This window comes from Chelonia mydas, chromosome 1 (genome assembly GCF_015237465.2).
Source record: "Chelonia mydas isolate rCheMyd1 chromosome 1, rCheMyd1.pri.v2, whole genome shotgun sequence".
NCBI classification, from domain to species: domain Eukaryota; kingdom Metazoa; phylum Chordata; order Testudines; family Cheloniidae; genus Chelonia; species Chelonia mydas.
In genome coordinates, this window is record NC_057849.1 from 251938973 (window position 1) to 251953113 (window position 14141).

Below are 14141 nucleotides of genomic sequence, written 5' to 3' on the forward strand. Positions count from 1 at the left end.
ACCCCACCTTTGGCTTTTCTGGGGAAGTAGTGGGAGTGAGTGGGTTACGGCTACTTTTCTCCCCTGCAAAGGAATCCTCCACCCCACCCCACCCACTTGTCTCTCACATAGCCCTCAGACAATTTAGCAAAGCCTCCCAAGAGCCTAAATAAAACTAGGCAAGAGCGCATTGTCAAAGGGTCATGGTTGGCCTGCAGTTGTGCTCCTCAATGATGCAGAAAGCCAGCCCTGCTGGTGTAATTACTAACAGATCAGCGTGAGGGGTGTGGAAAAGAATGCAGCCCATGAGACGGAGGGCGAGTCTGTTGCAAGGACAGATCAGCTAAGAATGATCATCAGCATTTACTCAGCCCTAGAAAGCAGCGTGAGGGACTCCCACCCAAGGAGGTCCTTGTGATTGCTACATTAAACTTCTCAGATTCTTGGTCGCATGCGAGGTGTGCCATGAGTTGTAGACACTTCACCTGCTTAGGCCCTGCAGGATGCAGCCATTGGTCGGTTCCCCACAAACCCTCACACGCACATCTGAGCAGGAAGGCATTCTTACCAGGGCAGGCAGAAAGGAAAGATGCAAATACCCTCGGTAGAAAGCCTCTGTTGCAGTAAAAGGTAAACATAGGATGAGTACAAGCTGCCCCTTCAAGTCCATCCTGCTCCTGGAGGGAAATAAATTTTTGCTTGGCCAGGCTCTGATCCAGTCAGTGATCTTGTTGGGGTATAATTTCTTTGCCCCATTGCTGATCCCATATCTTTTGCTTTGACTGCTTCTCCCTGTGGATGAACAATTAGAACTCCTCCCCACCCCCTTCATCCCTCCCATGCATCCCTTGTTATCCCCCAGGGATGTGTCCACACTTGTGTGTGTGGTTCCTCTCATAGCTTAGTTCATTATCCCCAGCCTGTGGCTTAGTCTCTCTTGTCCCATGGCACTTCCTAGAGGCTGCTCCATTGCTAGCCACAGTTCTGCTTCTAATCCATTCTACTCATTCAGCTGACTGCAGGGCATTGTGGTGTTTTGCAATCTATATATCACGGCAACTGGGAAGACATCTTGTCACCACTGTTTCCATTACTGCATACATAAATCTTCCTATGCCCTCAATTATTTAAATGCACTGCGGATTTTGTTTCTGAACCAGATCCACTTAAAATTGCCAAAATGACACACTGATAAATGAAATCCTTGGAACCAAAATGAAAAGCCTGGGAATTTCTGTCTTGATCAGTCTTTGATTACTGGGTCACAAGTGAAATGGATTTGGGATTAATCCCTGTCCCTAAAAGGGTCTGCCCCCATGTAAAAGGAAAAACCTACATTTGTGACAACTAGTACTCTCTGGTAAAAAGACTCTGGGACTCAGATGGCAGTGAGTTCTGCAGATTAACATTGATAGAGCTTCCAGTGCACTGGATAGTAAGCACCACTGCCCTCTGATTAACATAATGTTACATTTGTGATGTTACCATCTAGTTGCCTGCCTACAAGAAAGAATACAGACCTTAATATTACTGACACCTAATGGAAATTCCACTTTAGCTAAGGCAGTAGAGGCCTTTGTTTTTCAGATAGGAGTAAGAGCTCCAGAGTTGTCTTATCCATGCCACACATGTGTTGTTTAGCTGATGTGTGCATGCATGTCACCACAGAATAATTACAAGTCCTCTTGTGTCACATCACCGCCTCAGCCCTGCAAATGGTTTTAGCCTTAATCTACCAATTGTCCCATTCTCTCACAACTGCCTGTGCCTGGTCTTCCATGCTGCCCTTCGTGATCTGACTTGTGAGGCCACTGTCCTCTCCTACCTCAAATCCCACCTGAAGACCCACTGCTTCTGTGACTCCTTCAGGGAACTGGGTGACTAATAATGGATAGGTCAAGGAGTGGTTGGCTAGAACTGATGCATATTTATGTAACGAAATAAACCAAACCTGTCTGGATTCTCTCCCTTCCCTTATGCCCTTCCTATGTTGCTTACCTTCTTAGGGCCTGATCCAGTGTCTACTGAAGTCAAGGGAAAGGTCTGGGTCAGTCCCATAGAGCAGGGTATGTGTGGGTAGGCAGTGCCTACCACATTGTGGATGCTATGGGAATACAAACAATAAATAATAAGTTGCAAAGGGGATGTCTGCATAGTGCTATGCTGCTATCAGTTCTGTGCTTTCCTAAGCACTAAATTTACCCATTTTAAAAAAACACACACCAAACGAAAAAAGATATAAATATGCTCTTGTCCTTTTTTGGCATTCATGCTGTATAAATCTCCAGAGCCCAAGCGGAGAGTAGGATTTGTAAAAATTATTTGTTCAGAACCACAACTAAATATTCCCCCCCTCCCCCAAAATACATTTTAAAGGAAATGAACCTCAGATTTGAGAGTCAGTCCATTGGGTTCTTTTTGAATCATAGTGTGGCTGCCTTGCTTATCTTATCAAAGATTTATATCCCCATCTAATTTAGCTTCACATAAATAATTATGAATCACTCATGAGACTTTGCCAACCGCTCAAATCCCACAAAGTGACCCAACCTGAAACCCCAAAGTACTGAGAAACATTCATCTTGGATCGGAGTATTTTTATAGGCCCCACTTCAAAGGGGCTGTGGTTTAAAAATATGCAGCTATTTTGGTGACCACTTGTGTGGGATAACGTTTCCCATCGGCAATAGCAGGATTGTAATAGGACTCCAGGGAGAAAGGGAGAGTTCAGGGGGAGTGCTCACCGCATCTTTTGCTGGTTAGCAGCATTTTGTTGATAAAATAGGAGTCTCCGCAAGTAAATGTGCTTTGTTAGATATCTTGGATTGAATTTGCAACAGAAATACTGTCAACTTTAGGTGCTTTATAGAGCATAACATTTTAAAAATGAGTAGGGAAAACAGACAATGTTTAGGAGTAGCAGCTGTGTTAGTCTGTATCCTCAAAAGGAAAAGGAGTACTTGTGGCACCTTAGAGACTAACAAATTTATTTGAGCATAAGCTTTCCTCACGAAAGCATATGCTCAAATAAATTTGTTAGTCTCTAAGGTGCCACAAGTACTCCTTTTCTTTTTGCAGACAATGTTTAGTTTATTTTTAAGGTCCCGAATCAGTAAGGGACACATTCTGTACCCTCTGCCCAGGTGGGAAGAGGTTTTCTGGCAATAAAGCTAGTGGAGGTTCTCACTGTGTGGGGAAAGGGCAGGATTTGGTGAAGCTGGATAGGGCTGCAAATCCATAGCACAGAGCCCTACTCTGGGGAGACTCGCAGCATGCTCTCAGAAGGAGGGTCTCGGGGCAGGCTAGGCCTGGAAGAGCCACAGGGAAGGGACCATTTGGCTGGAGCCACAACTGCAGAGCAGCTCCACTCCCATTCAACAACCTGGGTGGGAGGATTCCCTCCCATTCCAGCCTTCATGCAATTACATGGCAGATACAGCAGTCTGGTCTCTGGGAGCAGGATTTTAGTATCAGAGAAGATAGGAGTAGACTCAAATTAGAACATTATCTGGTCCCTGGCAAAGAGTGTGGCTTTTCCTTTGGCGTGCACAAGTCCTCAGGGAAGAGAATGAGATGGAGTCTGAGACTGCAGGCCCATCGGGTTCTCTGGCGGAAACCCAGGCTGGCCACCTTGGAGTAAGGAGGACTCTACCCATTCACTGGAGCCCAGACTAGGAGTGTGAAAAAACACCCCACTGAGTGCTGCAAGTTTCAGCACTGTAACATGGCAGTGTAGACAGTGCACCAGCGCTGGGAGCTATTCCCCTCATGGAGGTGTTTTTTTTAGAGCACTGGGAGAGCTCTCTCCTAGTGCTGGTGCCGTGACTACACAGCCACGTTAAAGCGCTGCCACGGCAGCACTTTAACATTGCAGTGAAGACATATCCATAGTTGGAATTACTGCTGTCTGACCACCCTGTGGCATAAAGAACAGGGAGGAGAGGCACAAAGGACCATTAATTGAGCTAGTGAATCACTCTGCCTGTTCACAACTATTGCATTAATTGAAAGTGGGACCCTCTTTCACTTAGGGTATGTCTACACAGCAGTTAGGAGGGATCATTCCCAGCTAGAATAAAGGTACACACACTAGCTGTGCTTGAGCTGTCACCTAAAAATAGCAATGTGGCCACAGCAGGATGGGCAGTAGTTTGAGCTAGCTGACCATGTATATTCCCAGGGATCAGGCAGGCATGGACTCTGGCATCTAGCCCATACGACTGCAACCCCACACTGCTGTTTTTAGCATGCTAGCTTGAGCAGAATAGTGTGTGTGTACATCTACCCAAGGTGGGAATTACACATCCCAGCTGTAAGGGGAGACATACTTTTACTTAGAAAGACCCTAGTTCTGGATTCTCTGATTCTTTGGTAAATTTGTTGACTGGTGCCTAAATCAAAGCCAGCCTTTCTTAATGAAGTCTTTGCACTACGTTAAGTGCTTCCATTTAAACTGTTGCTAAGGAAACTGAGGTTTGGGAAGAAAGAACTGATTTTCATCTGTTTTGTCAGAACCTGAATTTGTCTGTCACCCAAGTATAAACATGTTCTTGATTTGGAATCTTAAATAGTTTTTAACCTCCCTCCCCCTGCCTTTTCATTGTGTTCAAGGTCCCTTCAGTAATGTGAGCTTTCACTCCTGTTTTTATCCTTTATTAGCAAACACTGATTTCTTCTCCCTATTCACAATATTTTAATATGCAGCAGAATTCAACGTGGCCCTCTCTTGTTTACTTCCTTCATTGTATGCTAGCTCCATCAATGGTACCTGATAGAATTCACACAACCCTGCAGGAATTGTGCTCATTCTAGTTAACTTCTGATGCCCAAGAAGTTCTCATTCTGATTTTTAGGGGTTCACAGAAAAAATGGTGGAAGTTGGAAAACAGTCCACCTCTTTAAAGATACAGTATTTAAAATCCTCAAGGGCATTCTTCACCAAATCTATAGCGTTTTTCAAGAGAGCCAGATCTAAGTATGAACTACTATTTTGATGAACTTTTTTTTTTTTTTTTTTTGTTGCTATGAGTTCATATATTTTTGGTAATACAAGAAAATAAAAACACATTTGCAAAAGAGTTCACAAATAAGTTGTCACTGGTATTTTGAATTGCTACTAGTGGAACCTTCTTATAGAAGAATGTATTTGAAAAGACTGGCTGTAGTAGCCCTATCAACAAAAAGTTACTTGAAGAGGAGAGAGAGAAGCCCTCAAACCTGTTTTGGGTGGGATACAGGAAAAGACTATTTGTGTTCATCTGTCAGATTAATTGACCTCTTTCTCTTTGACTTTCATCCTGTTTCCAATATTGGAGGGCAACCCTGACATCATGCAAGAGACAAAGAGCAAAACACTTGTAAATACTAGGCCATACCTTTAGATTTACGCTGTCTGCAAACACACATGCACAATCTCAAAGAGAAACTCTTTGAAGACCATGGCCAAATTTTGCAGTGACTAATGCCCCAGACAACCTCATTAAAATCAATGATATTTCATGATGCTCAAAACCAGTGCAGAATCGGGCCCCCAAGGGTCTCATGTCAGTACTGGAAATTACTGCATTTTTCAGTTGGTTTGTTAGGACGATGCTCTTTTGGGTGGGGGCAGTTTGTAACTGGCAAAGACCAAGCCACATCCTGCTCTAATGGATGGGGATCCACAGTCAGACATTGAACATTGATTTTTGGAGCAGTTTTCACCACTCTGCCTCCTGGACTTTTGAAGGGAAATTTAATCATAAACCTAAAGAGCTCTGTGGATTCCCCAATCCTAAAAATAAAACAAAGCCCATACCTTTGACCCTCTGCAACTACTGCCTCATCATCCTTCTCCCTTTAAACCCATTATATGTGCTATGTATTGCCTCCAACATGGCTGCCTCCAACAGCCATTGCCTCCAACTCCATCCTTTGTCCTCTCTACTCTGTCTCATGCTCTCTGTGAAATAGCTCTCACCAGAGTCCTGGTCTTCTTGACACTCATCTCACTCCTCTCAGGCCCATTCAGAATGTTGCTTCCTAAATCATCCATCTGCCTGGATAGGTCCTGATCCTATCACCCCATTTTCTGACTCCATCCACAGGCTTCTCTTTGTCCAGTGCATTCTATTACAAGTTTCTAGTGCTTACCTTTAAATCCCTGAAAACTTGGTTCTCCCTTCAGGAGAGGGAGTTGTATGTTTGTCTCCTTGCCACTATGCTTTACCCGTCTCCATCACGTTTTTTTCCTGTTTCTCCTATGATATACCTTGTTTATTTTATTGTCCTAACCCTCCTTTCCCCTGTTTTTCTCATCTATCTGTTGTCTTTTCCTCAGAGGGGTTCTCTCTTCTTTGTCACTTGTATGTAGACTCCCTGGCATAATGAGGCCCTGATATTTGGCTGGGGGTTCTTAGGTACTGCCATAATAGAAATAAAATCCACAAGCTTTCCTCCATTCCACATTTTCTGCACAGAACACCCTCTGTGAACTAGTCCATAAAGCCACTACCTTCTCTTCCTTCATGTTCCTCTTCAAAATATTTCTGTCCTGAGACCTAAGGGAATCTGCCAACTGATAATAGCTAAGTAGATGGCTAGTAGGGCCTTCTGTTTGCTCTGTTCATTAGCCTATACAGTAAATACCTGATCTTTTTACTGCATCACTTCCCCATTCCTTCTAGTTGGTTATTACACCACTACTTATCTGAATTAGACTGTAACCTCTTCCAGGCAGGGCCATCTTTTCTCTATGTTCATAAAGCACCTAGCACAGTGGGGCCTTGATTCTGATTGCTGTTTCTATGTGTTACCGTAATACAAAAGAATATTTTTTTTAAAAAAAGGGGGGGGGGGAAATTGCTAACAACTGGGAGCCTGTTCTTCTTTAAAACATGTTACTTAAAAACTTTATAGATCTAGAAGCTGTTAGGATGTGTCATAAAACAGCTTGCATTTCAAAATTCCATTGAAATTCCTCCATCGCTTAAAATTTATCATGCCTTTAAATCACCAAGTTGGTCAGCGGGAGTTTTCCTTTTTTAGCCAAGTAACAATTTCCCTGTTTAAATGAAGCATTTCCCATGGCGTGCCTTCATTTACCAGTAGATAAAAGTTGTACTGAATTTCTCTGAAAGAAGTAAACCCTCCTCCCAGTCCAAGGAGTCAATATCAGAAGTTTAGCAAGGTCAAAGGAAATGGAATATGTATACAGTCCTTTTTGGTTGCTGGAATATCAGAAGCTTGACAACATTGTTGGGCCAGCTCTTCAGCGTGTCTTCAATGGACTTATGCTGATACACAGTAGCTACAGAACTGGCCCAATATCTTTTTGCCCAAACACTGTAGAATAACAAAACCCCAAAACCTATTTCAGAAAATACTTCACTATACCACTGCCTTGATGATAATGTAGTGTCCTTTGGATTATTTCGGTATTGCTGAAGTAGTTTGAATGGTTCTTCATAATGAAAGGCTTAATATACTAAAAGTAAGACTTTTTTGTAGGGTTTATTCAGATCTCATTTTAGTACTGAAAATATTATTGGTTGTGGTCAGTTTTTAAAAAACTCAGTGATCTCTTTGGGGAGTGGAGAAGACAAGTGATAATCTTTAGCCTTCCTAGGACTGGGCATCTCTGAGCTCATTTTTTCTGCCATGGTAAAGATTAAACTACGTCTGTGGCTTGGATGACATGATACAATTGTTCTGGGGCAGTGAACGTTAGCTGAATAATTCCTTCTGGCCTTTCTCTTGCTCTCTAATCTTTGCTGTCTTGCCGAAACTTGAAGGTGACCTGCAAACATTTTTCTAAAAAAGATAATGGTAGTTATTTGCTGAATGCCCCAAATATCAAAGAACAGGAGGACATTTTGCTAAAAATTGATGGTAAACTAATTTGAGAACCTACAACACTGATTTCTAGGTCCTGAGGTTTCTCTCAATCACTATGGATAACCAGTATGCATTGCTCTGAGATATTCCAAACAAAAGGACTTTCACTGCAGTGATGGAGATACCCTTGGGGGTGCAGATTAATGTTATTTTTAGTACATATTAAAAACAGGGTGACCTGGGAGTGCCCAGTTTATTACAGCTCCAGTGGAGTCCCTGGTATATTTGATGTGCTGTGGCTTCACAGCGACTGGGAGCTCCAAGAGCAGTATTAAGGACCACAAATAAATTAATTTGAAAAAATGGACAGTTATTTGCTGAATGCCCTTCTGCCCCTTGCTCCTTGAGACATTCAGAGTGAAATTCACTCTGGTGGGCTCAGTGCAAAGATTATGCAGCCCTGAGGTCCCACTTTAGCCCTATTTTGAGGATTTAAGTGAACTTTACAGTGTATGTAGGCTTTGTTCTTGCCTTCTGCATGGGGATGATTTTCCCTCACTAAATGACACCACCATTGCTGACACCACAAAATATGGTCCCCTGAGTGACTGATCTTAGGGGCTGAGCAAATACAGCTAGGATTTCTTGCAAGTAGCCAAAGCATTTTAATATCCAAGTTTATTTTGCGAAAGGCCCTGATCACCAAACGATTTGAACTGGACAGGATATAATTACTGGGCCAGATTTATACGTGCTGGCAGGTCTAAACTACACCTTGAGTGGGTATTCATCCCAAAGGAGGACTGCTCTCTTTTGTTTGCAGCCAGGGCTCAATATAAAACCCACCAGTGAAGGCTGCTTGAGGGGATGTGCCAAATCAACACATTCCCTGTTCATGGCCCCCTCCCTGGCCCATGCACCCACTTTCTAGGCTATGCTGGTCCCTATACAGTAGCAGAGTGGTAGTTATGGCCACTTTGTGCAGCTAAAACCTCTCTTGGTAGAACTTCTGCACCAGGTTCCTGCCAGCGGCATAGGCACCAGGTTCAGTTTAGCTCCGCTGTTCCACATCTCACAAGAGGGGTCTGGATCCTTTCTTTGGAAGGAAAGTATTTCATTAATAGTCAGAAGGCACCCAGTGGCCTTTGGTAACTCAGCTGAACCCCTGTGAATCAAAAAGACATTTCTTAATGTGCATATGTGCAGGGGGAAAGCAAGTAATTGTGCATCAGATACAGAATAAATCTGGAGTTTATTTGTCCTGGGATTTATCTTATTTTTATTTTACAGTGTCATCCACCCATGTGGTTTTGCTGAATTGAAGTATCTAATCTAACATCTGGATTAGAGTCCCTGAAATGTTATTGTCCCACTGTCCATGTTGTTTACTTTGTCTTGTTTTTCTTCTCTCATGACAGTCATCCGAGCCAAAGTGGTGGGGAAGAAGCTCATGAAAGATGGACCCTTTGGAACGATGCGATACACCGTCAAGCAGATGAAGGTTTGTATGTGTGTAGGCACCTCATGCTAGGTTTAGCTTCCAAGGCAATTCTAGTTACTTGCTGATCACTAACACTGGCTGCTTTTAGGACCCAGTCCTGCTAGTTACTGAGCACCTTCAACATCCATAGTGATTAATGGGAGTGGAGGGTGGTCAACAACTTACAGAATCATACCTTCAAAGAGAGAGAGAGAGAGAGATTAAAGAGAGGCTGTAGGCCATGCCTACCACATAATGCTGAGTATTTAGGGTTTTCCTTTATTCTTAATATTTATGGTAGTGAAAGATGCCAGAGTGACGGCTCTGGATACTGAAGTCCTGTTTATCCCCAGCAGATACAGTGTAGGCAGCAGAAATGCAGGCTTCTCTGTGTGGCCCTACCAATAAGCTTCAGATCTGTTCTAGTGGGACTACTTGTCTGGGGATAGGTCGTTCAGCCTCTTCTTGCCTTGGCTTTTCTGCTGAGACCGCCAACAAGCATGTCAGTTAGAATGGTTTCAGAGTAGCAGCCGTATTAGTCTGTATCCGCAAAAAGAACAGTTGTAATATTGCAACTTTTAGGTCTGTAATCGAGTGACCTGAACAAAACAAAACCAAAAAAACTTCAAAAAGAGACTCCAACGAGAGACTGCTGAATTGGAATTCATTTGCAAACTGGACACCATTAAATTAGGCTTGAATAAAGACTGGGAGTGGATGTGTCATTACACAAAGTAAAACTATTTCCCCATGTTTATTTTTCTCCCCTACTGTTCCTCACACGTTCTTGTCAACTGCTGGAAATGGCCCATCTTGATTATCACTACAAAAGGTTTTTTTTCTCTCCTGCTGGTAGTAGCTCACCTTAATTGATCACTTTCATTATAGTGTGTATGGCAACACCCATTGTTTCATGTTCTCTGTGTATATATATATCTTCCTACTGTATTTTCCACTGCATGCATCCAATGAAGTGGGTTTTAGCCCACGAAAGCTTATGCTCAAATAAATTTGTTAGTCTCTAAGGTGCCACAAGTACTCCTGTTCTTTTTTCAGTTAGAATGGTGGCAGTTATCATGTGGATACTTGTCCAGCATGAGCTGGACTGAGAAAGCAAACATGCTTCACAAAGACCACTCAGCAGCTTAGAGAGACTAGTTTGGCCCTACTGCCCCTCTGTCACAATTTAGGGGGAGGAAGGTGTGACTGGGTCACATTTGAGTTAGTGGTGCTGTGTCTCCAGGTGCCAGGTTGTAATACCCAAAACAGGGAGCTGGGCTTAACCCCATGGGACACAGGAGCCAACGCTCTGGGGCAAATGAGAGGCAAACTCACCCCCTAGAGCCTTCCCTCTGTACCAGGAAGGCGACCCACCTAGATTCTCACCGCAGGAAGTCACGGACAAACAGAAATGGTACCCATAACCTTTTCTGCACCATGATGAACCCGCAGTTCTACTTATAGCCGAAACAGATTTCATGTAACCTGTTGCTTTGGACGTTTTTTTTTTTTTTTTTTTTTGGCCAGCTGACCCCTTGTTATGTAATGTTAAAAAATCAGCCCTAGTTTGTTTTTCTTGGCTGCAGCGTTCCAGTCATAAGACTGGTTTATGTCTTTTATAAAAGAAAAGGAATGAAAAGGCCTTGGCAGCTGTTGCAGAAATCTGAAACATATTAGAGAAAGTAAAGGTTCAGGAAAATGTGCCTGCCTTGTAACAGTAACTCTCTTTATAAGGCAGTTTATAGCTAAGCAACAAAGCTGTGAGGAGGAGACATAAAGCCTGTTTCATAAGCTATCACAAAGCTTCACGTTACCAAAGTCAGCCTTAGCAGGGCTCTTTCCCTGGAGTGGAATTTTTGCACTTCACATAAGAGGGTGTGAAGTGCTGGGGTTATGTATTTGCTTATGCTTTGCTTTGAAAAATGTCTGTGAATTTTGTGCGCATGAAAGGAAACGACTGATAACATTGGCTAGAGCAAGACAGTGCAGCCACACCCCTCCCTTTGGCAATCACCTCAGTCCTCACCAGCAGCACTCTGCAATGTGCCAGTCCTGCTTTGCCACCCCCCAGCTCTACCTGTGCACCTCACCGCCAGTGCTATTCAGCATCTGCACGCTGCAGCCCATGACCCTCATTCACCTCCCCAGTAGCATCTCCTGCTATTCTAGTCCTTCACTGCACTCTCCGTCTTCAGGCACACAGACAGATTTCAGGTATTAAGTGCCTCATGTAGAATCATAGAGTAAGTGAACAATAACTTCCCCACCAGACATAGTAAGGGCAGTTAACTTCTGCCTTCTCTACCAACTACTGATAGTAAGGTCACCACAACACTGTTTGTCCCATGTCTGATATGAAGAGGGTCAGATCGTACTCGCCGAAATCCCCAACAGCGATTCAAAAATATTGCCAGAGGGAGGGAGGAAACAAATATGGCTCAGCAGTTTCATGACAGCCTTCAAGGGCTTAGGACTCCCTTGGTCTAGCAATGAGGGAATCTGAGGAGTCCCTTAATTTGGCAAAAGCAGTGTCTGTCCTGCTGGCAGAAGGAGAAGGTATTCCAATCTGGGAATAATGTAGCCGACACTAGTTCAAGACAAGTAGAGGTTTCCATGAGTCTGGGTCACTGTCAGAGAGAGGAGAGAACTCCCTGTGTCTGGAATAACACTGGTTCTACCCCACTGTCAGCCAAGGGCTCCTCATGACAGTGTCCTCTGTGATAGTGATATGTGCTTTTGACTGGGATTTAGGCAGTCATCTTGAAGTAGACTATAGCAGTGTCCCTGATATTAGTCATAATTCTGCCTGCAGACATGGGAAATGCAAACCTAGACAAGGTGAGAGAGTTGAGTGGGAAAAGATCCCCACTCAGTTCTCGTACCTTGTCTGGCTTTGCATTTCCCACATTTGCACTCTATTGTGAAAAGTCACCCAGTTGTACTCCAAAGCATTTCAATTAGGGAAACCAAACTGTAGGAGGGTTTCCTGTTCTGTTTGCATTAGATTGTGCTGCTATATGGGGGCATGGGTCTTTACAGCAGATATCGCACTAATCCACATGTATCTATGCCAAGACTGCAAGAGGAGAATTGTCTTTGCAGAAGTTGATCCAAATGTTTTGTCAGGAAACCACGTCCCCAAGAAAATTTATTTTCAACAAGCGGTTGCACGTGTTGGCCAGTGTGGGTCTATTGGCACACTGTGCCGTACTGTGGGGGTGATACGTTGTGTCACATGTTTTAACCTGATCTTGGACAGGAAGGAACCTGTAGAGATCAAACTATTCAGCTTAACTGGAACATCCTGCAGACATAACTTTCAATAAACAATCTGAGCATCTTCTTTTAAACCCCACTGTCTGTCTGCTGCACTTGGAGTGCTCAGTAGAAAGGCATTCAGCGGATGATGTGGGGGAGCAGAAGCTGGTGTGGTACATCTTTCCTGCTCTCACCCCAGTGAAGTCCTACTCTACTCCTGCTGGAAAGAAAAGCTAACTAAGCATCTTGGTTTGCACAGCTGCCTGTAAACAGTACTGATGATAAAACTATTATGTCCGTGTTTGCTGGACACCTTTAAGCCCTCCTGCACCTGCAAATGAAAAACAAACAAGCCATTTACTTCAGCAGCATGTGCCAAATTGTCTGGCTAACCAGGCTGAGAGTGGCATTGAGCATGTTAAGTAATAACAATCTATTTTTGTATTTCTTTTTTGGTCCTCTGATTTCTTTTGGGCCAGCTCCCACACTTCTGTGATGCCCCACAATTCATCAGGTGATGTTACAGTTAGACGCCCAGGGGCCTGGATGGAGAGCATAGGACCAGCCTGTAGATGCAGGACAGTGGAAGGTTTTTTAGCACAGAGGTTTGTAGTTTTGAAAATCTTGTAATTATTTATTCCCTTTTGGGATCTAAAATACTTCAAACGTCTTTCAAAACTGCATGCCAAAAATCTTCACTGAGCTGATAGGACGTGGCTCTATACACCAGTGTAATTTCTTGGTACTGTAAGCTGTGATATCACAATGCATTCTAGGAACTATCCAGAACGACTTCAGGGAACGGAAAAGGAAATATAGATCAGATTTTAATACTCTGCATGTTTGCTCAATCCCATTGTAGGCTGGCTAAGCAGGAGCATTAACCTAAAGTGTTGCCTAAAGAAAATGGCTTGTTTCTTTAGCTTGTAGCTCACCTTTAATGTGAGGTAAGGGGGTGGAACAGTGGCAGTCATAAGAAGAAAGAGTTGGTGTCTAATTTGCCCTCAGTTAAAGTTCACAGGGGAAAATAATCCTGTCACAGGACATCACAGTACTAAATTCATCATGAAATAAGAGGAACCAGATGATTTGCATATGCTTTTCTGTGGTAGAGTTCCACCTAATCCCCAAGAATGGGGTTTGCTAATGGGAATGCTGACACAACCGGAACTTGTGCAGCAGTAGCAGGCACTGCCATGCAATGCTTGTTAATACTTTGCTCCCTGTCATTAGATTTCCTAAAATACACAGCTGCGGTGACAGGATGACTCTGAGGGTAGCAGTTAAGAGAGAGGCTGGTTTATGGCTGACTTTCTTCTACTAATCTAATGGCACTTGCAGGGTATTTTATGTATCCAGAAACAATGCTTGGGATTTATTTATTTATTTATTTATTATTAGGGAAAGAGTCCTCTGTAGAAAACTTCCCTTTCCTGGATTTTCTCACAGGTTTGTACTCCCTCCCCAAAGTCTCCATGTCACAGTGACTGTCCTTCAGTTGAAGGGGAGTGGATGGGACTCTCTCTTGAGAGCCCATCAGTACAGCTCCTAGAATCAGCTGGAGGAGTCACTGCAATGTGAGGTGAAATACTTCTCCAGGGACGGAGCA

At 43.5% G+C, this 14141-nt stretch overlaps 2 protein-coding genes across 2 annotated transcripts in view; one reads left to right on the forward strand and one right to left on the reverse strand.

Moving 5' to 3' along the window:
* SYN3 (synapsin III) overlaps positions 1-14141 on the reverse strand; it is a 282703-nt gene that overhangs the window by 147235 nt on the left and 121327 nt on the right. The window lies entirely within an intron of this gene.
* TIMP3 (TIMP metallopeptidase inhibitor 3) overlaps positions 1-14141 on the forward strand; it is a 47894-nt gene that overhangs the window by 23932 nt on the left and 9821 nt on the right. The window contains exon 2 of the mRNA XM_037880428.2: positions 9213-9295. Coding sequence (XP_037736356.1) covers positions 9213-9295 — 83 coding nt within the window. The remainder of the gene's footprint in view (positions 1-9212; positions 9296-14141) is intronic.